The sequence below is a fragment of the Nothobranchius furzeri genome, chromosome 5 (assembly GCF_043380555.1).
Source record: "Nothobranchius furzeri strain GRZ-AD chromosome 5, NfurGRZ-RIMD1, whole genome shotgun sequence".
Lineage (NCBI taxonomy): Eukaryota > Metazoa > Chordata > Actinopteri > Cyprinodontiformes > Nothobranchiidae > Nothobranchius > Nothobranchius furzeri.
The window spans coordinates 32,329,848-32,357,843 of record NC_091745.1 but is presented as its reverse complement, the minus strand read 5'-3'; the positions used below and the strand labels follow the sequence as shown (position 1 = coordinate 32,357,843).

General features: G+C 42.9%; 1 protein-coding gene and 1 long non-coding RNA gene across 6 annotated transcripts; one reads left to right on the top strand and one right to left on the bottom strand.

Moving 5' to 3' along the window:
* Positions 1-27,876, bottom strand: LOC129152252 (RNA-binding protein 12B). Of its 5 annotated transcripts, XM_070551564.1 has the most exons (5): positions 27,688-27,876; positions 25,062-25,327; positions 24,638-24,747; positions 22,556-23,113; positions 1-11,103 (listed from the first exon to the last, which is right to left on the bottom strand). In XM_070551564.1, the coding sequence occupies exons 4-5, from the start codon at positions 22,585-22,587 to the stop codon at positions 9,186-9,188; spliced, it is 1,950 nt and encodes a 649-aa protein (XP_070407665.1). In that variant the 5' UTR covers positions 22,588-23,113; positions 24,638-24,747; positions 25,062-25,327; positions 27,688-27,876; the 3' UTR covers positions 1-9,185. The 5 variants fall into 5 exon arrangements, with proteins under 5 accessions (XP_070407665.1, XP_070407664.1, XP_070407666.1 ...); XM_070551563.1 differs by lacking the exon at positions 25,062-25,327; XM_070551565.1 differs by lacking the exon at positions 25,062-25,327 and having other exon boundaries at positions 27,742-27,864.
* On the top strand, positions 13,841-20,094 carry LOC139070013 (uncharacterized). The gene is made up of 2 exons (XR_011520680.1): positions 13,841-18,795; positions 19,846-20,094. It is a non-coding gene; the product is annotated as an uncharacterized lncRNA (long non-coding RNA).
* Positions 27,877-27,996: the final 120 nt, after the last annotated feature.

Here is a 27,996-nt window from a genome sequence, read left to right as displayed (position 1 = left end):
CGGGCTGGCTCTTCCAAATGACGGCTCACTTGACCGCGGTGCTCTTCCTCAGCCCCCACGTTTTCGTCTCAAATGTTCACTTAGGGACGTCGTGCTTCCGTGCCATGCTAATGGTTTTTGCATATTTTGCCTTTTCAATGCATCTAGTGAAGTGCTCCCATACTCGTGAGGTTTTTGTCCGGGGTTTCTCTAAAATTTTGTCGCTTCTATTTTTCTTCCGTATTTCCTCTTGTTCCGCCATCTCTCACAGCAAGATGAGCGTCAGTAACGTGATACGTCATGAAAACCGAGGGCACTCATTGGCTCATTTCTTCTTCTACGGCTCCACTGGTAGATCAGTGGCTCATTACTGCCACACACTGGCGGCAAATTTAACAGCTTGTAACCGATGTCAGATTGTGGTAAAAATAGACTTTATGCGGTAAAATATGATTATTAAACAACTAATCGATGACTAAAAAAGTTGTTAACTATTTTAATAATCGATTATAATCGATTAAATCGATTAGTTGTTTCAGCTCTAATTCTAACGAGGGGCTGCGAGCCCTACCGGCAGTTGTCGTCTGCCCGGGAGCTCATAAGGACGGTTGAGGCGCAGGCTAATAGACTTGTGTGCAGGCGAGCTGTATGCTCGCTCATTCCCTGACGGCCTGCCTGCTCCGTCGTGGCTGTGTGTGTGTGTGTGTGTGTGTGTGTGTGTGTGTGTATGTGTGGATTTGGATTTTTACTGTTTTCTGTTTTCTTTTCATTTAGGCTGTGAGCTGACAGTGGTGGTCGAGCCCTGGTGGTGGTCCTTTTGATGGTGTGCGTGTGCTCCAGAGTCACTTCACCCCCCGAATGCATGCACGTGTGATTGGGGTGAAATTCCTTGTGGTTGGTATTTAGTTCTGGGCTCTCTTAGGCAGCCCCATTAGTCAGCCTCAGCCTAAGTTGATTTGGTTTTAAGCAGTGTTGATCTGCAGGTGCATGGTGTTTTTAGATTATTTTAAACTCATTTTATTCTTTGAATAAAATCTGTTTGTGTGGAATGGAACTCCGTCTCAAGCTTGATTTGTAAAAATGAACTAATGTGCCTTAGTTCCAGTCGTTTTGGTTCCTGATAATCAGGTGGCGTTGTTTCTAAATTGATAAGTGGCCCTGCTCGCCACACTGTAATCCTCCTACTAAGCAAGCATGCAGTGACAGTGGAGAGGAAAAACTCCCTTTTAACAGGAAGAAACCTCCAGAGGATCCTGGCTCAGTATAAGCAGCCATCCACCACGACTCACATAAAGCAGCTGCAGCGCCGCTACCTGCATATAAACCGTGTCGCGGACACCCCCAATATTGAAATGACGTTATGCATTACGGGGCTCCCAGGGGCAGATAAGAGTTGGTCTCTCTCCGAGAATAATTATGAATTTAACAATGATTACTGCCTGACGACATTTTCCCACATCTGCAAAGCTCACTGGAAGGACACAAACAGAGGACAATATTTTCCTGATATAGGGTTTATTACTCAAGTAAGGGTAAAAAAAATGTATCTGATTAGAAGGCTACTTGAGTACTGAGTGTCATCTGATCTAATATTTTTAAAATGATGACATCAAACAGACATAAAATAAGAAGTTATGGGCAAATATTGGTATTTTAAAGACTAAAGGGAAAAAATGTAAACAAACAACATAATTACAAAATAACACATTTTAGGCAAAATTTAGACACAAACTGAGGACAATATTTCCTGACATACAGGGTTTATTTAATTGTGTGAAAATGTAGCATGTTTAAAAGAAATACTGCAATAATACTGAAAACCGTGGTAATTTGGGTCACAATAACCGTGAGGTTAAATTTTCACACTGTGACAACCCTAATACAGACCATTTTAGATTAGGTTGCATTTCCTTATTCCCAGATTATGTAGTTTGTAGCACTCATTATAATGTTGTAGAACATTTCTGGCCAATCCACGTGATCGGTATCAGTGATCGGTATCGGTGATCAGCATTCTTTGATATCGGTATCGGTGATCGGCAGCAAAAAACCTGATCGGTGCATCCCTAGTTTTTACTGTGTGGGCATCGGAACAAGCCCCCGTACCGTGAGAACAAACATCTCAGCTCTAAAGCCGATCTTCATCCGCATACGTCACACGTCACGTGATCAGGAAGCAGAATATCCATGTGTTAGGAGATAGTTTTGGGCCGTTGCTGTAAAAAAGTGAGGCGTGAACCGGAAAAGCTTCTGCCGATCACAATTCAACAACGGATTTTGAAAGAACGGATAAAGGTCGAAACGCACGGATTCTTCATGATGTAAGAGGTTAGTCTCCGCCTTGTTTTGGTTGTTTTGGCGTTGATATCATCCTAGCATTCACCGTTCTGTGAGTCTTAAAAAAACTGTCAAAACTTTGAGAAACGCTGGCAGCAAAGGGCTTTACCGATCAGGAAACAGCTGGCAGAGAATGAGTTAAAGAGGGCAGTTATCAAAGACCTCAGACGCCACGTATTTCTCAAATACTCTAGGTTATTTTGCCTAATGTGGAGTAGCCCTTATTAAAGATTAATGTGAAGTAAATATAATACACATTCATAATAATATAATTAACTCATTCACTGCCAGCCGTTTCCTGATCGGTAAAGCCTTTGCTGCCAGCGTTTCTCACCGTTTTTACTGTTTATTTAAGAGTCAAGAACGTTGCACGCTAGGATGATGTTGACGCCAAAACAACCAAAATAAAGCGGAGACTCACCTCTTACATCAGGAAGAATCCGCGTGTTTCGAGCGTTATCCGTTCTTTCATAATCCATTGTCGAATTGTGATCGGCAGACGCTTTTCCAGTTCGCGCCTCACTTTTTTTCAGGAACGGGCCAAAGCGAACTAACACATGGAGGTTCTGCTTCCTGATCATGGGACTTGTGACGTATGCGGATGAAGATTGGCTTCAGAGCTGAGATGTTTGTTCTCTCAGCGCGGGGGCTTGTTCCAATGCCCAGACAGTAAAAAAATGCAAATGACTACTTTAGTCGTCAATGGCAGTGAATAAGTTAACGTGTGAATATACTGATGAACAAATTATTAAATTCCACAAATATATTAATATCGTGCAAATGCGATCTGAAATAAATCATTATAGGAATAAACATTTACACTGAAAAAAAATGCAACACCTTTGTTTTTGCTCCCATTTTTCATGAGCTGAACTCAAACATCTGAAACTTTTTCTACATGCACAAAAGACCCATGACTCAAATATTGTTCTAAAATCTGTCTACATGTGTGCTAGTGAGCACTTTTCTTTTACCAAGATAATCCATCCCACCTCACAGGTGTGGCACATCAAAGAGCTGATTAGACAGCATGAATAATGTACAGGTGTGCCTAATCCCCAAATTCCACTACCTCCGCTCCGCTCCGACACGAACGCCGGAGCAAAATCGGTCCTTTTGTAGTCAATCAGAGCAATTCCACTACTGCGGCCGTGCTCCGGCAGTCCGGCGCAGTGCGCCGCCTTCTGTTCCGGCGTCCGGCAAAAATAGAATCAATCCTATTTTTGCCGGACGCCGGAGCACCTCCGCAGTAAATGGACAGAAATCACAACCGCCCAACAGGAAAAGGAGCAAGCACAACTTCCGTTTTTCACAATAAATCAATAAACAAAAGGCGTTTTTTGTTTCATATGCACAGGTTTAACAACTTTTAACAACTATCAATGGCGGCTGAAGTTTAAATGCACAAAAGTAAGCCATAAATACAGTTTCCACTATCAAAGTAGTCACACTTTGTTGATCCAAACACTGCTGATCTCTCAACACACATGATGGGCAGATTAAACAGTTCATTTCGATGCTTCTCCCACACAACGGGTGTTTGGATCTAACTTCCGCGTTTATTGCTCGGACTGTATCGCAAGATCTCGAAAATCCCACGCATGCTTGTTTGCCCACTTCAGGTCTCCGAACCGGAGCGGAGCCGTTGTAGAGCGGGTACCAGTAAAAATTGAGTTCGGAAGCGAGCAGCTGCGGAAGGCGGGGGCGGATCGGAGCGGATGTAGTGGAATTTGGGGGTTAGACTGCCCACAATAAAAAGCCACCCTGACATGTGCATGTCGCAAACTTTGGAGCGTGAAATTGGTATGCTGACTGCAGGAATGTTGCCCGTGAAATGAATGCTAATTTCTTTACCATAAGCCGTCTTCAAAGGCTTTGGCAGTTTGGCTTTGGCCAAATTCAGTCACCAAGCCCTCCCATCTCAAACCTAAACAGACAGCACGTGACTTAAACAAGACAGTGCAGCAAAAAGTGGCAGAGAAAATTGTCCCAAAAGAAATATTTTGTTTTTACAAGTCCTTTGCTAAATTTGTTATGGAAGTAGAGGCCAGTTTTTCAGCTGACAGAGCTGCACATTGGTTTACTTTGCCATTCTTTCTTCTCCTTCCATAGCGGTGTTACAGGGCTGTGGCTGACTGGCCATCAGTCTCTCTAGTCATATGGAATGGAACAACATTTATAGTTGGCTATTATGAGAGTTTCACTGACAGAGGGTAAGAAGCAGCGTCCTTCATATTAGAAGTCTCAAAAATCAACACTGCTCATGCCTGCTTGTGTTTACCAACTAAAGGACAGCAGGGATTTCTCAGTGCATCTTTTGCTCTGCCCACATGGGCAAGTCAAAGCCAATTCATCTGGTGGGCGAGATGAAGCGATGGAGTGGAACAAGATAAAAACAGCTTGTTTGGAATGGCTTTTACATCAAGTTTGGATTATTTGGACTTGGGCTTCATTAGAATCAGGCGCAGAGATGTATTCAAGACCTTTATTTAGAAAACGGATGCATTTTTGCCTTCTTCAACAGCGGACTGCCTCGTTTACTGACATCCGTTGTGGTGAGTATGCCATGTCACGTTGTCCAGTAGCATGCGGAGATCATTTCAAAGACAATGGTAGAACCCACCCCATGGCAAAAAGAAGTCAATGGAGCGTTATTTAGTATGGTTTGCCAGGCTAGTTTTATGGCGATCGAGCACACTTAAACAAATGTGGCAAAGTGGATAAACGAGGGCCCGGGTGAGATTCGATCCCCAGACTTCCGGGTGAGAGTCATACGCTCTAACCAGTCAGCCAAAGGGACATCCTCCTGGCCAAGTAGCCAGGGCGCATGATCTATCGGGACACGGTGACAGGACAATCACATCTTCCCCCCTCTTTCCACAAGCACATCCTCGTGCTCCTGCGCAGGGTGCCACAAACTTCACATCCATGGCTTCACATCCATGGACCTACTTGACAGTACTACATGGATACTGCCAACAATGCCAAATGTGGCAAAGTGGATAGACGAGGGCCCGGGCGGGATTCGATCCCCAGACTCCCGGGTGAGAGTCATACGCTCTAACCAGTCAGCCAAAGCGACATCCCCCTGGCCAAGTAGCCAGGGCGCATGATCTATCGGGACACGGTGACAGGACACTCACACTGCCACACAGAAGAGTGAGATAATTAAAACCAAAAACATGTTTTGGTACCAGGCTGTAAACATGTTTATTTCTGCTGTGAAAATGGCATTTTTAACATGGGAGTCAATGAGGATTTGCTCGCTTCTGACACCAGCCCCCAGCGGATGAGGGTGGAACTGCAATTTTTGGTACTTCCGCATTTGCCTCAATTTTTGACCCGCATTGTGGGGGCTTGGGTTTAACTAATGCACCAGCCGTGTTCCAGTCCCTGTTTTAGGAGACTTTCTTATTAAGTTTGTGACTGTTTATTTAGATGATATTTTGATTTTTTCTAACTCCTTAGAGCAACATGTAAGGGCCATGTTACAGCGCCTCCTGGAGAACCGCTCATATGTAAAGGCGGAGAAATGTGTGTTCCACGTCCCCAAGGTAAAGTTCCTTGGTTTTATCATCGAGAGCGGGAGGCTAAGGGCAGACCCTGAGAAGGTCAGTGCAGTCACTGAGTGGCCCATTCCAACTTCTCAAAAGCAGTTACAAAGGTTCCTGGGCTTCGCCAACAGGAACAGGAGGTTTATAAGGAACTACAGCCAGACCGCCGCCCCACTGACAAACCTGACCTCTGTTAATCACCCTTTTGTTTGGTCCTCAGAAGCCGAGGCTGCTTTCCAGACCTTGAAGAGGAAGTTCACTAACGCCCCTGTTCTCCACAGACCAGATCCGCAACGCCAGTTCATCCTCGAAGTAGACGCCTCCGACCCCAGCGCTGTACTCCTCAGGTATCTCCCACGGATAATAAACTTCATCCCTGTGCCTTTTTCTCTTGCCGTTTTAACTCCCGCAGAGAGCAGATATGACGTGGGTGACCCGAGAGCTGCTGGCTGTAAAGCTCGCTATTGAGGAGTGGAGACACTGGCTGGAGGGGGCAGAAACACATTTCGTCATCTGGATGAACCACAAGAATCTGGTTTACCTGAGAGAAGCTAAGAGGCTTAATCCACGACAGTACAGGTGGTCTCTTTTCTTCTCATGTTTCAATTTCCAGATTCCTTACTGCCCTGGGTCTAAAACCACAAAACCAGATGCCCTCTCCAGGTTGTATGCTCCGGATGGGAGGAGTCACGTGGGAGATCCGGGATCAGGTGCTGGAGGCTCTTAAAACTGACTGAGGTCCAGGTAAGGGTCCGCCTGGCCGGCTTTATGTGCAACAAGGCTTAAGGGGCAAGGACATCCATTGGGCACACACCGGCAGGTTTTCCCTGCACCCAGGTGCAGGTCGCACTATTGCCCTATTGAAACGGACTTTCTAGTGGCCTGCCATGTACAAGGACGTGAAGGACTACATCTCGGAGTGCCACGTATGTGCCCAACAGAATGGGGACCATCAGTCTACGGCAGGCTTATTAAACCCCCTTCCTACTCCCTCACGTCCCTGGTCACACATAGCCTTAGATTTCGTCTGTGGGTTGCCTGATTCGCATGGTTTTTCCACCATCCTCACCATGATGGACAGGTTTTCGAAGGCTTGCCACCTTGTACCCCTAAAGTCTATCCCTGCCTCCTCTGTTACTGCTAAACTCCTCATTAAGCATGCGTTCAGGTTGCACAGGATTCCAGAGAAGATTATCTCGGATCGGGGACCTCAGTTCATCTCCAGATTATGGAAGGAGTTCGCCGAGGCTCAGGGGGCTAAGGTCTCCCTCACTTCCAGATATCACCCACAGATGAATGGACAATGTGAGCACATGAATCAAGAGCTCGGGGCCATGCGTCGCTGCATCTGCTCCGCACACCCATCCTCCTGGAACTCTCACCTCGCCTGGGTGGAGTACGCCCACAACTGCCACGTTTCTACTGCTACAGGTCAGTCTCCATTTGAAGCCTCTCTAGGTTACCAGCCATCCCCGTTTCCCCAGCAGTCCTCAGGTCCATCTTTGGTCCCTCAGTTTCTCCGGGGGGCCAGACGGGCGTCCACCCGGGCCGCTGTGGACAGGATGGCTGACAGGAACAAGCGGCTGGCTGACCGCCGGCAACGTCCAGCCCCGGATTACGCCCCTGGTCAGGAAGTATGGCTCTCGTCTAAGGACATCCCGCTGAAGGACACCTCCCGTAAGTTCACTCCAAGATTCATAGGCCCGTTTAAGATACCGGAGGTCACCACTCCCTCCACGGTTCGACTAGAGCTCCCACGCTCGCTCCGGAATCACCCGTTTTTTCACGTTTCCCTGGTCAAGCCGGTGGGTTCTAGCCCCCTCTGTCCTGTGCCGGCTGCCAAACCCCCTGCGCGGTACTACAAGGGGGCCTCATATACACGGTTCGCAGGATCCTGGATTCCCGGCCCCGCGGCTGTGGCACCCAGTACCTGGTTGATTGGGAGGGGTATGGCCCGGAGGAGCGTTCCTGGGTCCCCCGGTCCTTTGAGGACCCGTTCCTGATCCAGGACTACGAGGCTGCGTCTGCTGGGACGCCAGGCGCGTCCGTGGAGGGGGTGGGGGGTACTGTCATGTGCCGGGGTGAGTGCTCCTCTCATTTTTGTTCCATCTTTGAGCTGCTGTTTCAGGAGAGGGAGGCTGCAGCGTCAGCTCATTAACAATCAGTGGGTCCAGCTATGAGGTGGAGGAGAAAACATCTCGACGCCGGATGATTAACTACAACTTTGTAGTTCCAGCTCTTTGTTTCCAGGGTAACTCTAGTGATCTTTGGGTTTTAGAACCCTTGTGGGTATACTTGTGCTTACCTGTTCCCAGGATTTTTGGATCATTTGTGGACCTTACCTTGACTCCTCAGAATCTCCTTGGACTCGTGAAGCTTCTCTGGTTTTCCTGTGGCTCCTCTGATTGACTACTTGGACATTTCCACGATACCGCTGGATTACTCACCTGTGCCCCATAAATCTCCTGGATGCAGCATTCACCATTCTCCTCTCCTCTCTGTCGGCCCATTCTCCTCGCGCCCCCTCTCCTAGACACCCCCTCTTGGATTCACCGGCGCTCCACCTACCCACCCAAATTCCTCAGCCCCCAGCTTCCCATAAGTCTTTACTCTGCACCTTCTTAGTTCAGACATACCTCCCTGGACTCGCCTGTTCCTCAGCTCTCCCCTCCTCAGACGCTGCGGTTCCGTTGCAATCCCCACTGAACCTTATCCAGTGCCCCCTCAGTTCCCTATTTTTTTAAATAAAATTCTTTAATTTTTCTAATTGACTCATGAATTCTGCATGTCTTGGGTTAAACTCATCTCCAAAACCATGTCACTTGACTCTCCCATATTCCAGTCAGAATTGACAATGCTCATCGGACAAGAAGCGAAACGCCTTTAAGAAACCAAAGTTCAGTTGCCTTCATTTGAACCCTTTGGATTACTAGTGTAAGCAAATTTTGAATCCCAAAGAGACAAACAAATTCGAGATTTTCTTTATTTTAAAAAGAAAATAAAGCAAACCAATGGTATTTGTATTATACAATACTCTTGTAAAACTGAAGATATTAGCAACTGAGAAAAGCAAGGAACAGTGGTTGTCATTACTGTTGACTTAGCATTTTCAAACCCAATGTCAAAAGCAACTTATTCTGACAGTTTCACTGCATTATGGAAAAACTACATTAAAACAAACAATATCAAAAATGCACAAGAACCATGCTACGAAAAATCGCTCCAAACACTCCAATGCATTGATTCTGGCACATTATTAGTACGTACATTAACACTGTAAAGTGTATGACTTATTCCCAAAAGGTAACTTCACAATCAGACAAGTAACAACTGTATTTTTCTTGGACCGATCGGTCTTCCACTTAGTTCTTGAACTGCATGCAGAGCCTCCTTACGAGACTCAAACACCAAGGTGGCAGAGCCTTTAGCTTTCCCATTCTGTTCGTACTGAAGAGAGACAGATCCAGGTATGATACGATATCCGTAACAGAAATCATAGACTTCCTCAGGTCTGATTTGGAATGGCAAGTTCACCAACTGTACACAAGTGGGACCATCAAAACGCTGTTCAGGAGAACCAAACCTGCCATGAAACCCATTTCCAAGATCTTGTGGAGAACGACATCTCACTGAACAATGTTCGTAGTCAAAATCCATGCAGGCGTTGACATTTGCATTGGTCATATAACTATCTTTCCTTACATCAGGATAGACATCACCAGAGGGATAAAGCGACTTACTTCCCATGTTGAAGTGCTGTTCATCTTTTGGCAATGGTTCTTGTTTTTCTGCTGGCTCAGCAGCCAGCTGTTTCATCTGCGCACGTGAAATACATTTCATTGTGATTTCAGACCCAAGAAACCGGCGTCCATTTTGAGTAATTGCATTACCAGCCTCTGCTTCAGACATAAAGAGAACCAAAGCTTGCCCAACTCCAGCACCTCTATGGTCATGCAGAACCCAAACTCTGTCCTCCATGACATTAAATCCATGAAAGAAATCAATTATCTCAACTTTCCGCACATCAGTTGGGAGGTTCCTCACAAATACGCAGGCTTTCTCAGAGTCATACAAGTCCTTGAGGTGAGATGGAGCTCTTTCCTGATGCTTTTCAGAATCTCTGTACGGCCTAACAGCCGAACTATGAGATTCCAGAATCCTTAGCATGTTCTCTCTGGAGATTGGACGAGTATAAATCCATCGGTTACAAAACTCTCTTTTCTCCTGACTTAAAGCTTCACAGTAGTCACGAATGCTCCTGAAGAGTACAAATGCAGATCTAGATCTTCTTCGATCACTGTCAGCAACGAACAGGATCTGGTCATTCTCAAGCTTTGATTTTGGAAAAAGCTGTTTAATACCAACTTGCTCTATTCCAAAAGGCAGGTTTTCCAACATCACACAGTATTCCTTATCAGAAGGAGCAATATGCCTCTGAGACATGGGTGATCGTGATCGATCACGATGTTGGGGGTTTCTCTGACCATGAACAGGGGGTCTCCCTCTTTCCAGGTAGTCATCTGGGTTGAGATCCATTTCAATATGATTAACGGCCTTATGCCAGTAATGAATTGTTGTCAGTTTAACCTCAATATATCTTGACCCAATGTATTCCCGATCCCTCTTCAGGGCTTTTATCAAATCTTGCTCCGTTGCAAATCTAACAAAGCCTCTTCCATTGTTTAGTCCCTTAAAATTTTTTAGTAGGAGAATTTCCACAATGAGTAAACCACCAAAAAAGTCTTGGATTTCCCTTTTATTTACAGAAAAAGGCAGCCCATTCAGAAACACACCAAAGAAGTCTTCTGAGTTTGAAGACATTTGGTGCTGAGAGGAAGGGCTAATAGCTGATCGGCTACTGGATCTCCTTCCCACCTCTATGTTCACAGATCTTTGACCATGTCTAGCGTTGTCATCAAACTGCCTCTTCTTGTCACGCTCACACGTTTTGGTCGTTCTTTCAAGTACATTCTGCATCTCTGTTTTGCTGCTGAGTAGCAAAGTTACTTGTGAGTCCTTGATTAACTTCCCTGACCGTAACATGGCTCTTCTTGCATCTTCATCAGAAGCAAAGATAATGAAAGCTTCATCTAGCTCCCCACCAATAATATGCACACCTCCATCTGGGATTCTGAGGCCAGAGAAGAAGCTGCGAATATCCTCAGAACCTGCTGTGACACTCAGTCCCTGTAAACGGATGACGACGGCCATGCTGACGCACAAACAACAGCACCTGTAGACAAAAGGGTACAGAATATTAATAGCCACAAAGCATCAGTAACTCCGCATCACCATTTCAACATTCCAGTTTACCACAATCAAACATGAAAATGAGTCAAGGATGAAAAAGGTGAGGAACATGCCAAACAGCTGTTTTTATAAAACAATGCCGCCGATTTTCCGCAACGCTGTAGCAGCATCAGGGCGCCTTAGGTCATTTATAAGTGGTAAAACTGTGTCAGCAATGTTGCGCAATCATGTCCCTTTTCACAAAAGATTACATGATGGCAGCATAAAGAGGGCATGGCAGCAGTCTGCACTGCTGCAGACTTCTATTCATCTTGGACATAACTTGCTTCTTATTGCAATCAAAGCTGCTCCTAAAGCTGTCCCTCTCACACAGTCCCAGTTCAGTCTCCAGTGATCTGACCTCTAGATTTAACGAAGAAAAGCTCCATGAGCGCTGCATTGCTCCAAATTATCATCTTAGCAGATTCAGTTTACAAAAGTGAAACTTAATGCCCGTGTTTACTTTCATTTTCAATATAGTTGCCGACTGGAGCTCAGCAGTAACTCTGCATGTAATAATGACACCTCCCTCTGTTGCGCCATGGCGTAGTCGCCGTTTTTAAGACAGACAGACAAGACAGATATATTGAGGATTTCACCTCGATAACAATAAATGGACGATAACTACAGGTATGCGCAGAAACAAAAGTTGTCCAGTAAATGGGGCTGTCACATGTATTACGTCTAACGTGATGGAAGAGGTTACTTTTAATGACTGACAAAATAAAATAGTGATATTTCATATAAATATGAATTATCAATATTATTGATCTTTAAATATTTGATTGATAATGAAACTAGGTAATTCGGGTAAGACCAGGGATTCATAAAACTTCACAATAATTAGAGACAGAGGCAAACATAGTTTATAAAAATCAATTAAATACTATATTTCTACTACTATTAATTACACACAAGAAATTACGAAAAATGATGGTTGAAACAAGATAACTGAGACAATGAATAAAATGATGGAATATAAGCTTTGATGTTATGTAGCAAAATCTAATTAAGTGTCTTAGAAAATTGTGATGTCTGGGTTGTAAAATAAGTCTGACTGGTTTAACTATCTATCAATTAATAAAACTATCTACGCCAGTTGTGCAGAATCCCTTTTGTTGAAGGCAATCCAAGGGCCGGAGAAGTCGGTACGGACAGGCTGCCAATGGAATTGACTTCTGTGGTATTCAAAGCTCGTAGTTCCACCTCGAATACAGCACCGCTAGTCTGGGAAACCACCGGGGTGAATGCTGGTGGTCCAATGAAGTTCTGCATCTAATGCAGCTTTGCAAAGAAGATTTGACCTTGAAGGATGGTTCAACTCTTACTTACTCGGCTTGGCCGGGCCGAGCAGATGGCAGAAGTCAAAGAATCCAGAAAATGAATTGTTTTATAAACTAACCCCAGGGAGGTGTTTCGGGCATGTCCTGCCGGCAGGAGGCCCCCGGGTCGACCCAGGACACGTTGGAGAGGTTACATCTCCAATCTGGCCCGGGAACGCCTTGGGGTCCTGCCGGAGGAGCTGGTGGAGAAGGCTGGGGAGAGGATGGTCTGGAGCTCCCTAGTTGGGATGCTGCCCCCACGACCCGGACCCGCATAAGCGGAGGAAGACGTGACAAAACTGTTTATCAATTTGGACAAATAAGAGCTTAACAAGTTTAACTCATTCACTGCCATTGACAACTAAAGTCATCATTTTAAATCCAACCGTTCACTGCCAATGACGATTAAGGTCGTCATTTGCATGTTTTAATTGTGTGGGCATCGGAACAAGCCCCCGTACCATGAGAACAAACATCTCAGCTCTAGGGTTGTCAAGGTAACCGGTGTAGCGGTAAACCCCAGTAAAAAAGTTGCCTATAATAATAACCGTCTTGTTTTTAAAAAAAACTATATTATCTCGGTGGGTTTACCGTGGCTGCAGTGTAGGCGCGGTGACCCTTACCAGTCACCGTATCATCTGCTGAAGTTGCAGGTGTTCTGTCGGCAGCACATGCGCGCTTTGTTGTTTACAACCAAAACTTTCTTGAAGCTAAAGCTGAAATAATGGCCAAAGGAGGAGACGGCAGTGCTCAGGAGGACATTTTTTATCCCTCAAAGAAGACAAAGTCGGAAGTACGGGCATCTTTTGGATATTTGAAGAATGCCGAGGGACAGTTTACAGAAGATGGCTATCCTGATTGCATCACGTGCAGGAAAAGTGTCTGTGAAGGGCAGCAACGCTTCAAATCTCATGTGTGACCATCACCCACAACTCTACAGTCAACGCAAGGCACGCTAACGTTAGCGTTTCAGCTAAAATGCGTGATCTGAGGATTTGGGTTGAGGGAGAATGCAACGAGTCGCTATATAAAGCAGCCGCAGCGCCGCTACCTGCATACAAACCGTGTCGCGGACACCCCCATATTGAAATGACGCTATGCATTACGGGGCTCCCAGGGGCAGATACGAGTTGGTCTCTCTCCGAGAATAATTATGAATTTAACAATGATTACTGCCTGATGACATTTTCCCACATCTGCAAAGCTCACTGGAAGGACACAAACAGAGGACAATATTTTCCTGATATAGGGGTTATTACTCAAGTAAGGGTAAAAAAAAGTATCTGATTAGAAGGCTACTTGAGTACTGAGTATCATCTGGTCTAATATTTTTAAATGATGACATCAGACATAAAATAAGAAGTTATGGGCAAATATTGGTATTTTAAAGACTAAAGGGAAAAAATGTAAACAAACAAAATAATTACAAAATAACACATTTTAGGCAAAATTTAGACACAAACTGAGGACAATATTTCCTGATATACAGTGTTTATTTAATTGTGTGAAAATGTAGCACGTTTAAAAAAATACCGTGATAATACCGAAAACCGTGGTAATTTTGGTCACAATAACCGTGAGGTTAAATTTTCACACCGTAACAACCCTACTCAGCTCTAAAGCCGATCTTCATCTGCATATGTCACACGTCACGTGATCAGGAAGCAGAATATCCATGTGGTAGGAGATAGTTTTGGGCTGTTGCTGTAAAAAAAAGTGAGGCATGAACCGGAAAAGCTTCTGCCGATCACAATTCGACAACGGATTTTGAAAGAACGGATAAAGCTCGACACGCGCAGATTCTTCATGATGTAAGAGGTTAGTCTCCGCCTTGTTTTGGCGTTGACATCATCCTAGCGCTCACCGTTCTGTGAGTCTTAAAAAAAACAGTAAAAACTGTGAGAAACGCTGGCAGCAAAGGGCTTTACCGATCAGGAAACGGCTGGCAGAGAATGAGTTAAAGAGGGCAGTTATCAAAGACCTCAGACACCACTTATTTCTCAAATACTCAACACAGAAGATTCACCACAGGTCCAGGATTTTAAAAAGACCATCCACGACGACCTCAGCAGTAGATACACCAGTGAGGTGGAAAAAAGCCGTCTGTATACAGCTTCTGCTCTTGGCCCCTATTTCAAGGCCTTACCTTTCCTTTCTGGGGAGGATAGAGAGCAGACATATTGCAAAGTGATTGCTGAGGCAGCATTACTGGAGGTAAATCTGTAATTTTATTTTATATAGAAAATGTGTATGGTTGAAGTGGTTTCAAGATAAATACATATGTGCAGGGTCCGAAATTGAATTTTTTACTCACCGGCCAAGTTGGCCGGTAGATGATGAAAATCTACCGGCCAAGCATATTTTTTACCGGCCAAAATTCTAAATGATTTAGATCTACCTAAAGCATGTTATTCTATATTATGTTGATTCCAAACAGAGTGACAAAATAATTAAAACATCAATTAATAAGGAAAACAACTCTTTTGTCATTTTTATAGTATTCACCTTGTACTCAGAGGTGAATACTTCCAGTGTTTTCAATTGGGGTCCTTCACTGGCTTCCAGCAGCAGCGGGCTGCCTGCTGAGGTGCCCGACTTTAAATTGGCTGTACTAAACAGGCTTATCAGCCAATGCCGATGAAAGAAATGCTAAATGTCGACGCCTAGATGGAAGGTTTGTTGTGCTCGTCATCCAGACTTTGTTCTAGTTGTTCTCTGTCACACTCTCGTTGAATTACATCAACACTTTATGTATATAAATTACACCAGAGCTATTCAAATCTGGGCCTCAAGGGCCGGTATCCAAATTTAAGTGGTTTCTCCGGTCAAGCCCCCACAATGCGGCTCAAAAATTGAGGCCAACCCGGAAGTAGCATAAATTGCAGCTCCACCCTCATCCACTAGGGGCTGGTGTCAGAAGCGAGCAAATCCTTATTGACTCCCATGTTAAAAATAGCAATTTCACAGCAGAAATAAACATGTTTACAGCCTGGTACCAAAACATGTTTTTGGTTTAAATGATCTAGTTTACACTCATGACAACTCTGAGGGGGGTGAATGTTTTTCTCACTCTTCTGTTTAAGTGTATTAAAAGCCTAAAATTCTGTATAATTAATGAGCATCCGACATACGTGACCGCCGCCTCAGACTCACGTGACCACAGAGCTAGCTCCGGGGAAAGGTCTCAGTAGAGCCTCGGTCTGGCTTGGAAACTGTTCCGGGATTTTGAGTCTCTGTGTTTGTGTATTCTTTTTTGGATATTATTTGTGCAATTGTTGGACAAAATGACTTGCTGTGGCATTAATTGCACTAATAGAGCGTCCAAGGAGTCTCCACTTCATTTTTTTCGGTAAGTAAAATTATATTTATGTATTTTAGGTCACTGCCGAGCTGAGCTTAGATTTTAACATGTACTGTTTAACCATGAAATTTAAATGTAATAGGGTAAAACCCAGTGCATTTAACATAATGCTGCACTTTAGAAAATGGGTTGAAATATAACATGTTGGTGGAGCTGGGTTCCCACTATCGGCTTGTGGAGCTCTCGGGAGACCGATGTTTTCCACCCGGTTCTCCCCTCCCTGCAGCTCGGCGCATCTCTGTCTGATCGCAGCTTCTGTCTTCTGCGCGGGCTGACGGCCGGCTTGTGGTTCTCCCCTCCCTGCAGCTCAGCGCATCTGTGTGATCGCGGCTCCTGTCTGCTGTGCGTCTGCTGTCTGTTTGAGCAGCTTTCGGGAGACCTCTGTGTTCCACCCGGTTTTACCCAGCGGATTAAACAGTTCATTTCGATGCTTCTCCCACACAACGGGTGTTTGGATCTAACTTCCGCGTTTATTGCTCGGACTGTATCGCAAGATCTCGAAAATCCCACGCATGCTTGTTTGCCCACTTCAGGTCTCCGAACCGGAGCGGAGCCGTTGTAGAGCGGGTACCAGTAAAAATTGAGTTCGGAAGCGAGCAGCTGCGGAAGGCGGGGGCGGATCGGAGCGGATGTAGTGGAATTTGGGGGTTAGACAGCCCACAATAAAAAGCCACCCTGACATGTGCATGTCGCAAACTTTGGAGCGTGAAATTGGTATGCTGACTGCAGGAATGTTGCCCGTGAAATGAATGCTAATTTCTTTACCATAAGCCGTCTTCAAAGGCTTTGGCAGTTTGGCTTTGGCCAAATTCAGTCACCAAGCCCTCCCCTCTCAAACCTAAACAGACAGCACGTGACTTAAACAAGACAGTGCAGCAAAAAGTGGCAGAGAAAATTGTCCCAAAAGAAATATTTTGTTTTTACAAGTCCTTTGCTAAATTTGTTATGGAAGTAGAGGCCAGTTTTTCAGCTGACAGAGCTGCACATTGGTTTACTTTGCCATTCTTTCTTCCCCTTCCATAGCGGTGTTACAGGGCTGTGGCTGACTGGCCATCAGTCTTTGCTGCTATAATTCATCACTAGTCATATGGAATGGAACAACATTTATAGTTGGCTATTATGAGAGTTTCACTGACAGAGAGGGTAAGAAGCAGCGTCCTTCATATTAGAAGTCTCCAAAATCAACACTGCTCATGCCTGCTTGTGTTTACCAACTAAAGGACAGCAGGGATTTCTCAGTGCATCTTTTGCTCTGCCCACATGGGCAAGTCAAAGCCAATTCATCTGGTGGGCGAGATGAAGCGATGGAGTGGAACAAGATAAAAACAGCTTGTTTGGAATGGCTTTTACATCAAGTTTGGATTATTTGGACTTGTGCTTCATTAGAATCAGGCGCAGAGATGTATTCAAGACCTTTATTTAGAAAACGGATGCATTTTTGCCTTCTTCAACAGCGGACTGCCTCGTTTACTGACATCCGTTGTGGTGAGTATGCCATGTCACGTTGTCCAGTAGCATGCGGAGATCATTTCAAAGACAATGGTAGAACCCACCCCATGGCAAAAAGAAGTCAATGGAGCGTTATTTAGTATGGTTTGCCAGGCTAGTTTTATGGCGAGCGAGCGAATGAAAGAAATTATTTCAAAAAAATAAAGGACAACTGGAACTGATGTGTTTTCCTTTTGTTCTTAATGCATTTCTACAGTTTCGGAACGGGTCTTAGTATTGGCAGATTTTTAAATCTAAAAAAAAAAATAATAATGCGTGATCGGAACTTTCCTAAAATAAACTCATGGAATGGGTCTGGACAAAAATTATGGTACCCCTAGAAAATAGTAAAAAAAATAATGTGGCCAAAGAAACATGGTAATTCAAGATGTGTCAACTAACTGGCATCACAGGTGTGTACGATTTTGTAGTCAGTCAGCATGCCTATGTATAGGGCTCCAGGTAGTCACTGTTTTGTGACATGGTGTGTACCACACTCAACATGAACCAGAGGAAGTGAAGGAAAGAGTTGTCTCAGGAGATCACAAAGAAAACTAGAACAGCAAGCAGTTAACGGGTTCAAAGCTAACCAACCAAGCCCCCACAATGCGGCTCAAAAATTGAGGCCAACCCGGAAGTAGCATAAATTGCAGCTCCACCCTCATCCACTAGGGGCTGGTGTCAGAAGCAAGCAAATCCTCATTGACTCCCATGTTAAAAATACCAATTTCACAGCAGAAATAAACATGTTTACAGCCTGGTACCAAAACATGTTTTTGGTTTAAATGATCTAGTTTACACTCATGACAACTCTGAGGGGGGCAAATTTTTTCTCACTCTTCTGTTTAAGTGTATTAAAAGCCTAAAATTCTGTATAATTAATGAGCATCAGACCCACGTGACCGCCGCCTCAGACCCACGTGACCACAGAGCTACCTCCGTAGAGCTGAAACAACTAATCGATTTAATCGATTATAATCGATTATTAAAATAGTTAACAACTTTTTTAGTCATCGATTAGTTGTTTAATAATCATATTTTACCGCATTAAGTCTATTTTTACCACAATCTGACATCGGTTACAAGCTGTTAAATTTGCCGCCAGTGTGTGGCAGTAATGAGCCACTGATCTACCAGTGGAGCCGTAGAAGAAGAAATGAGCCAATGAGTGCCCTCGGTTTTCATGACGTATCACGTTACTGACGCTCATCTTGCTGTGAGAGATGGCGGAACAAGAGGAAATACGGAAGAAAAATAGAAGCGACAAAATTTTAGAGAAACCCCGGACAAAAACCTCACGAGTATGGGAGCACTTCACTAGATGCATTGAAAAGGCAAAATATGCAAAAACCATCTAGCATGGCACGGAAGCACGACGTCCCTAAGTGAACATTTGAGATGAAAACGTGGGGGCTGAGGAAGAGCACCGCGGTCAAGTGAGCCGTCATTTGGAAGAGCCAGCCCGGTAAGTAACAGAAAATAAACAAGCTGGACTTAGTGTTTTAGCTGAGTTCGTTATAGTGGATGTTAAACATGTTTTTTTGCCGCGTCAGTCTACGGTGTTCTACTTCTGATTGACTAGATGCAATCGTGAATCTCCTCTGTGTTGTGAATCATGCGCTTGCCAAATTTAGCACGTCTGTTTATAAGAATGTTCTAGTTAAGAGAAAAACGGCACAAACCCATAACTATGTTTCTCATTCAAAAAAGGACAACTCCGCGGTGAAAAATATACAGACGAGCTGTGTCCAGGTGAATATAACGCGGCATAGTTGTACGCTTTCAATTTTTAAATACAGGAGAAATTCAGAAAAAGTCATTTTTTTACTATTAACCCTTTGATGCATAATGGTCACTACAGTGGACAGGTACTCAAAATTCTTATTTATTTGTTTTTGCTATTAAGCTCAGCTGTTGAAGACTTTATTGCATTTGAGCCCCTCCATTTGGACTTCAGTAAGCCAAGCCAGCATATTTCATGCTCAGAATGCACGCTGTACACTGAGGTGGACATGTAATAAATAATTTGTAAATTATAAAATTTTACAAAAATATGTTTGTTGAAATTTGTTTCATTCACACCTAAAGACGAATGAAAAAAATTGTTAAAAAAATCATGGTTGAAGATTTCATAATTCATGCATCAAAGGGTTAAAAGGCTGTTTTACTATCTAACGCTGTAAAACGCCTCACAACACATTTTTATCATGTTTCTTAAACAGTATTACACAAAATAATCATTTTTCACATTTTTCTAGCTAATTTAAACACTCCCGACTCAAAGTAAAAACCTCATGAGCTTCTTACTTAGAGCTTTTTAATAGTAAAAAAATTAGACTTTTTTTCTGAATATCTCCTGTTGCGGGCTATTTTGTAGAACGTAACCCTCAAAATAAATGATCACTGTATATTGTTAATTAATTCAAATAATATAATATTGATTTAGTGTTGTACTGTGTGTGCTGCTTTATTTTATATGTGTACTTATTTCAGTCTATTTGTGTTTCTTATGCAGAAAAAAAACAAGCAACGATGGACAACTACATGGGGAAAGAGACACTCACCCCCCAGCAATTCATACCACTTACAAACTCTATTCTAAACATGCTGGTAAAAGACATGAGGCCACTATCCATGGTGGAAGGAGCAGGCTTCCAGCTAATGCTAAAAAATTATTCTGGACTGATATTTTGCACTGTTTAGCTCATTTTATACTGCTGACTGTGTTCATGTGCAATAAAATAGATTGCAGTCAACTGCACAATTCTCTTATGTTTTTTTTCTTAACTGAAATGCATCCATCACTTGTATAGGTTAAATAGCTAAACAATAAACCGATTAATCGATTAATCGAAAAAATAATCGACAGATTAATCGATTATGAAAATAATCGTTAGTTGCAGCCCTAGTGGAAAGGCCTCAGTAGAGACTCGGTCTGGCTTGGAAACTGTTCCGGGATTATGAGTCTCTGTGTTTGTGTATTCTTGTTTGGATATTATTTGTGCAATTGTTGGACAAAATGACTTGCTATGGCATTAATTGCACTAATAGAGCGTCCAAGGAGTCTCCACTTCATTTTCTTTGGTAAGTAAAATTATATTTATGTATTTTAGGTCACTGCCGAGCTGAGCTTAGATTTTAACATGTACTGTTTAACCATGAAATTTAAATGGAATAGGGTAAAACCCAGTGCATTTAACATAATGCTGCACTTTAGAAAATGGGTTGAAATATAACATGTTGGTGGAGCTGGGTTCCGACTATCGGCTTCTGGAGTTCTCGGGAGACCTCTGTTTTCCACCCGTTTCTCCCCTCCCTGCAGCTCGGCGCATCTCTGTCTTCTGCGCGGGCTGACGGCTGGCTTGTGGTTCTCCCCTCCCTGCAGCTCAGCGCATCTGTGTGATCGCGGCTCCTGTCTGCTGTGCGTCTGCTGTCTGTTTGAGCAGCTTTCGGGAGACCTCTGTGTTCCACCCGGTTTTACCCAGCGGTCAGCCCGGCGTGTCTCTGACTCAGAAGCTCTGGTGTTGTGCACACTTAACTCCGGTTGTAGCTAGGTTGCTACCTCAGTTAGCTTAGCTCCCACCTCCGCGTTAGCTTTGGGTTAGCTTCAGGTTAGCTTGTAGCTAGTTCGACCGGGTGTCGTCAGTTGATCCCAGCCTTACAGCCCCACCCTCAACTCCACCTCTCTTCCCTTTTGTGGAATTGTCTGGGGTTGACGGAACCTGTGACACGGTCAAAATGGCAGTGGTGGCCACCTCCCATTTATCTTCAAAAACGTGTTATTAGAGCCTATGGAAACTAGGGTTGTCACGGTGTGAAAATTTAACCTCACGATTATTGTGACCAAAATTACCACAGTTTTCGGTATTATCGCGGTGTTTTTTTAAACGTGCTACATTTTCACACAATTAAATAAACCCTGTATGTCAGGAAATATTGTCCTCAGTTTGTGTCTAAATTTTGCCTAAAATGTGTTATTTTGTAATTGTGTTGTTTATTTGTTTACATTTTTCCACTTTAGTCTTTAAAATACCAATATTTGTCCATAACTTCTTATGGGCAAATAAGAAGTTTGATGTCACCATTTTAACAATATTAGATCAGATGATACTCAGTACTCAAGTAGCCTTCTAATCAGATACTTTTTTACCCTTACTTGAGTAATAAACCCTATATCAGGAAAATATTGTCCTCGGTTTGTGTCCTTCCAGCGAGCTTTGCAGATTTGGGAAAATGTCATCAGGCAGTAATCATTGTTAAATTCATAATTATTCTCGGAGAGAGACCAACTCTTATCTGCCCCTGGGAGCCCCGTAATGCATAGCGTCATTTCAATATGGGGGTGTCCGCGACACGGTTTATATGCAGGTAGCATATAACCGTCCCTCGGCATTCTTCAAATATCCAAAAGATGTCCGTACTTCCGACTGTGTCGTCTTTGAGGGATAAAAAATGTCCTCCTGAGCGCTGCCGTCTCCTCCTTTGGCCATTATTTCAGCTTTAGCTTCAAGAAAGTTTTGGTTGTAAACAACAAAGTGCGCATGTGCTGCTGGCAACTTTAGCAGATGATACGATGGCTGGTAAGGGTCACCGCGCCTACACCGCAGCCACGGTAAACCCACCGAGATAATATATTTTTTTAAAACAAGACGGTTATTATTATTGTCAACTTTTTTTTACCGGGGTTTACCGCTACACCGGTTACCGTGACAACCCTAATGGAAACCCATTGTCCAATATTTAAATGTCGATGATTTGAACTCACAAACTGCCATTGATGACTAAGGCAGTCATTTGCATTTTTCTTTTTACTGTGTGGGTGTTGGAACGAGCCCCCGCACCGTGAGAACAAACACCCCCAGCTCTAAAGCTGATCTTCGAGTGTACGTCACACGTCACATGACCAGGAAGCAGAAAATCCATGTTGCAAGATCGTTTTGGGCCGCTGCTGTAAATAAAGTGAGGAATCACAATTCGACAACGGATTATGAAACGGATTACGCTTGAAACGCGCACTCTTCCTGATGTAAGAGGTGAGTCTACTGTTTTGTTAGTTTTAGCATTGACATCATTATAGAGCGCAATGTTCTGTCACTCTTAAAAAAACTGTGAAAACACAAAAAAACGCTGGCAGAGAAGGGCTTTACTGATCAGTTTGTGTTAATATCATTTGTATCTTCTCATGTGGATAAATGTAAAAAAAAAAGTGTTATTGCCTTTGTCACCTGTGATCTCTGATTTTCTGTTTTGACTGCATGTGTTCAGGGTCAGGAGAGGCTCACTGCTGCTGTTTTATCCTGGTGGTCATCCTGTGAGAAGCATTCTACTGTTATGTTAATGTTATTTAGTTGTTTGGTATTTGAACACATTCATTAAAACAATTACTAACTGATAACTCATTTGATAAGCCATTTTATCACCAGTTTTATTATTTAGAACAGAAAATGAAAATATACAAGATTTATAATACATGAGTTATTTACAGATCAAAACAAATATGGACCAGTTATGTACAGGTGATGCAGGATTAATCTGAGTGATTCTTTTCCTGGATTATTTATTTACACTGAGTAAGCAGGAAGTTTGGCAATGTAGCTGGATCTGCTGCAGGAGGATCCCAGACGTGGAAGGAGGGCTGGAACAGCAGTGGCTGAATGTTTCTGGTCAGAGGAACATCATACAGGACGGTCTGCAGAGAGCTTTGGGATGCTTCCTCTCACTGTCCACTCCATCGTCCATCTACAGGGACTGCTGGGCTGGCTCAGATGACGGCTGTTACATCTCTAAGACGTATTCGGAAATATGAAATGAGGAGATGGTTTATGGATCCACTAGTATAACAATTGTGATTCTTCAGCAAATAAAACCACAGTGTTGTTTTTAACTCATTCACTGCCAATGACGACTAAAGTCGTCATTTTAGATCCAACCGTTCACTGCCAATGACGACTAGTTGTCATTTGCATTTTTTTTACTGTTTGAGCATCAGAACGAGCCCCCGCGCTGAGAGAACAAACATCTCAGCCCTGAAGCCGATCTTCATCCGCATACGTCACAGATCACATGATCAGGAAGCAACACATCCATGTGTTAGGAGATCGTTTTGGGCCGTTCCTGTAAAAAAAGTGAGGCGCGAACCGGAAAAGCGTCTGCCGATCACAATTCGACAACAGATTATGAAAGAACGGATAACGCTCGAAACACACGGCTTCTTCCTGATGTAAGAGGTGAGTCTCCTCTTTGTTTAGGTTGTTTTGGCATCGACATCATGCTAGCGCGCAACGTTCTGTGACTCTTAAAAAAACAGTAAAAACGGTGAGAAACGCTGGCAGCGAAGGCCGTTAGTGATCAGGAAACGGAGGCAGTGAATGAGTTAATAGAGGTTCGTACATAAATGACTTGCCAGTTAACAGCAGTGGTGGTCTGCTGGTACAGGGTATCTGCAGGTTTAGGGGAACCTAATTTAAGACTTTTTAAGACCTTTTTTAAGGCCACTTTGACCAAATTTAAGCTATTTAAGTAGGGCAGCAGTAGCTCAACAGGTTGAGCGGGTTGTCCAGTAATCGCAAGGTTGCAGGTTCGATCCCAGCTCCGGACAGATAATTCTGCTGTTGTGTCCTTTGGCAAGACACTTAACCCACCTTGCCTGCTGGTGGTGGTCGGAGGGACCGGTGGCGCCAGTGCTCGGAAGCCTCGACTCTGTCAGTGCGCCCCAGGGCAGCTGTGGCTACATCGTAGCTCATCACCATCAGTGTCTGAATGTGTGTGCGAATGTATCAATGATACACTGTAGTGTAAAGCACTTTGGGGTCCTTACTCTGAGAGGCACTATACAAGTACGGGTCATTTATCATTTTGAAAAATTAAATTTAAGGTATAATTTCCAGCTATTGCCTGGAACCGGTGCTAACCACGCAGCGATCGTGGGATTAGACATCCAGTTACCATTAAACTTGCACTTTCCCATGGCGCAAACTCCCACTAGCTTAACCAGCTAACGTGCTAATCTAAAAATAGCCCCCTTACACAACCAACTGAATGTGTACGGTTCTGCTCATGCCAATATCATAAACAAAAAATGCTGAACACTAACTAGAAATTCACGAAAATTTTATAGAAATAAAAGAATCTTGTTTATTGGGTCTTTGGTAATTTAAGACCTCTGGAAACTGTATTTAAGGATTATTTGTCAATTTTAAGGATTTTTAAGGCCTTAAATTTGGAAAAGCTAATTTAAGACTTTTTAAGGCTTTTTAAGGACCCGCGGATACCCTGTGGTACCTCCTCCAGGACAGAGCACCACTGACCTCCATACCAGCCTCTGATCGTCTGTAACATCTTCCTCAGTCTCATTCTCCAGGGCCACAACTTCACCAGCACAGAGGCAGATGTGCACAGCACAATAGTGCATGCTGACCTGTAATAGATTTAATATTTTTTAAATGAAAAATGTAAAACAAACATAACCTGCAGTACACTGGTTCTGTTCTGTTTAAAGAAAAGCAGCAGGGAATAGTTAAATAAAAACTACAGAGAATTTACATTTTTAAGACAGATCTAAGTGTTATTAGGCTTATGTTGAATCAACAAATGCACATTGAAAACACTTTTATGTTACTTTATTTACAAAACGCCTGTTTTTAAAATGTTTACACCCACTTGATGCTAAATAAGTGCTAAAGTCCAATTAACATTGGAAACTGTCCTACTGCACAGAATAAACAAAATTACCTGAAAATGGTTGTGAACAAACGCTGGTGATGGATGTGAAGCTGCTGTAGCTCCTAAAATATTCCTGCTCGATTTTTGCTAGCTTTTGCATTTTTCCTTTGCGTGTTAGCTGCCGCCACGGTTGTGACAAGATCTACATACAGGCCATCGTGGAGGTGAAGGCTAGACTGTCCAAATTCAGAGCCGCTGGCTTCCGGTTTTAGCGGTCGAGCATGGACCCGACCTAGCTGGACCGGTAACGCCCCGTCCTCACAAGCATCCTGCCCCTGGATTCGGACACACCCCTATGAGTGCACAGGGTGAGCGACAGGGAACATCTAACATGTTCCTGTGTGCTCAAAAGTTTATGACTTCAGTAAAGTTAGCAAGATATTCACAGATTCGACTTTTGCGGCTTAATACCTCCTGAACACAGGGGTATTTAGAAACATAACATACCTCTTTGGTATCGTGGCAAGGTAGTGAACAAGCTACAACCTCGTTTCTTTCAAAAAACACCGTCCTCAGCTCCCGATGAGCTAAATTGTGCTCTTTGAGACCACGAACCTGCCGAGCGCTCAGGGACCGTCTGAAAATAGACTAACCAGAAACATCTCTCGACAAAATATTAAAGAACTGCAGTGTCACGAAATTCTTAAAATATAACACTACACACATGTTGTTCATCCTACAGCGGTTATGGTAATCCAGTAACATGTTTTTTTTGCATTTTAATTTTTAAAAGTTGTTAATTTTGATATCTGCTCAATTTTAAAATGTGTTGATACCAAAATCACACAGCACATTATTATTGGATACAGTTATTTTTTATACCTTATAATTATCTATATTTTCCACATTGAAAATGTTAGTGACACCAAAGTAACGCCGAATAATTAGCACTTACATTATCTACAGTCTGCACCTTTTATTTATTTATTTATTTGAACTTCTCTGATTTTGGTGATTTCTTTCCAACTAACAGACTTCAATAGCTCCTACACTGTAAACTCTATTGACACAAAATAATGTGTGCTTGTAAATACTTACCTGGTCTACATACTACAAACTATACTTTTAGGAAAAAATACTTCTCTGATTTGTTGTGAATTTTTTAAAATGTTTTAATTTGAATAGCTCCTACACTGTAAATTCTGTTGACACAAAATCATGTGTGCTGGTTAGGGTTAGACTATGTAGAGCAGCTTAGTATTGACCAGCACACATGATTTTGTGTCAACAGAATTTACAGTGTAGGAGCTATTCAAATTAAAACATTTTAAAAAATTCACAACAAATCAGAGAAGTATTTTTTGCCAAAGGTAAAGTTTGTAGTATGTAAAGCAGCCAAGTATTTACCAGCATGCATGATTTTGTGTCAACAGCGTATACAGTGTAGGAGCTATTGAAATTAGAAAACTTAAAAAATTCACAAAACATCAGAGAAGCACTTTTTACTCAAAGTAAAGTTTGTAGTATGTAGAGCATGATTTTGTGTCAACAGAGTAAAGTGTGGTATTTTCTCTAAAATATAAAATGTGTAATATGATCAGCATCAAATTTGTGATTTTCTGTGTTTATTTGGTGTCACTATAGTTTCAAATGGAGGAGCTTTTCCAATTTATGTTATTAAAAGTTTCACACTAAATCTAAACTGTATACCTGGATTAAACTAAATAGTGTAGTGTGATCAGCGTGTGTGCAGTGTTGTATTTTGTGAATTGTCACACTGCAGTGTGTAATAGTGGACTTTTTCACATAGTTTATCATCAAACGTTTCTGGTGTGATTATTTGCTGACGGTCCCTGAGCGATCGTTTTGCTCCGTCGGCCCACACAGAATCACAGACCAATGTAACGCGTCGGGAGCAGAGCACGACTGAGAACGGATTTTTTTTAAGTTGTAGCTTGTTCTCTACCTTGCCACGATATCAAGGAGGTATGCTATGTTTCTAAATACCCCTGTGTTCAGGAGGTATTGAGCCGCAAAAGTCGAATCTGTGAATATCTTGCTAACTTTACTGAAGTGAGTTTGTTACTGAGCCATTCTAAAAAAAATTTAAAGTCAAATAATTCATTATCTGAAAGTGTCTGGTTATTTATATGACAAAATATGTCGTGTAGTTTGACTTTCAGAAAGTCACTATTTTCCTTGTACAATTTTTAATTTTATTTTGGTGCATTTAAATGAATGGTGATATAGTACGTGTAGCATTTTAATATTAGAATGTATATTTACACATGGAAAGTATCGAGGTTAATAAATTGTGTGGCAGTAGCTCTTCTGTACTTTCATGGTGTAAAAGTAGCTCACGGGCCACCCCACAACGCCACCTGCACACACTGGTTTCTATGTTGCCTAGCTGCACACAAAGCTAACTCATCAGAAAAAGGCTAGCTCTGGCTAAACAACACAAACAACTAGAATAGTTTAACCGTCAGGTTGTGTTCACAGTAACAAAATTATCGTAACAATTTTTGCTTTGCCAGTGGCTAATTTGCCGAGTCTCGACTTTCCGACTCAGTAATCTTAAACCAAGAAGACGTTAGCTTCGTGTGTAAACAGGCCTAGTTGCTTTAGCTCATTAAATGACAGGATGTACAGGTATCGATCAACAACAGGCCACTTAAACTACGATTAAACTTACACTAGTAACAAATATAAAATCTCGAACAAATTGTAGAGTAAAGCCGAGTCTTGCCAATAGATGTAGGACAAAATGTATCCAAACGGCAGTCTGGAAGCGTGAAGATGCGTCTTCTTGTTCGTACTGCTGCTCTCGCTAACTGCCAGTGTGACGCGAAAAAGATGGACGGCTAAAGGCCACCTCTTTTTATGGTAAGTCGTTTTAACATATAATTAATAATCGCACATCTCATCAACTCCTGATTTGTATTAACATAATGTATGCACTACTATGTACTAATTGAATTCTTATTAGTGAAAATGGCAAATA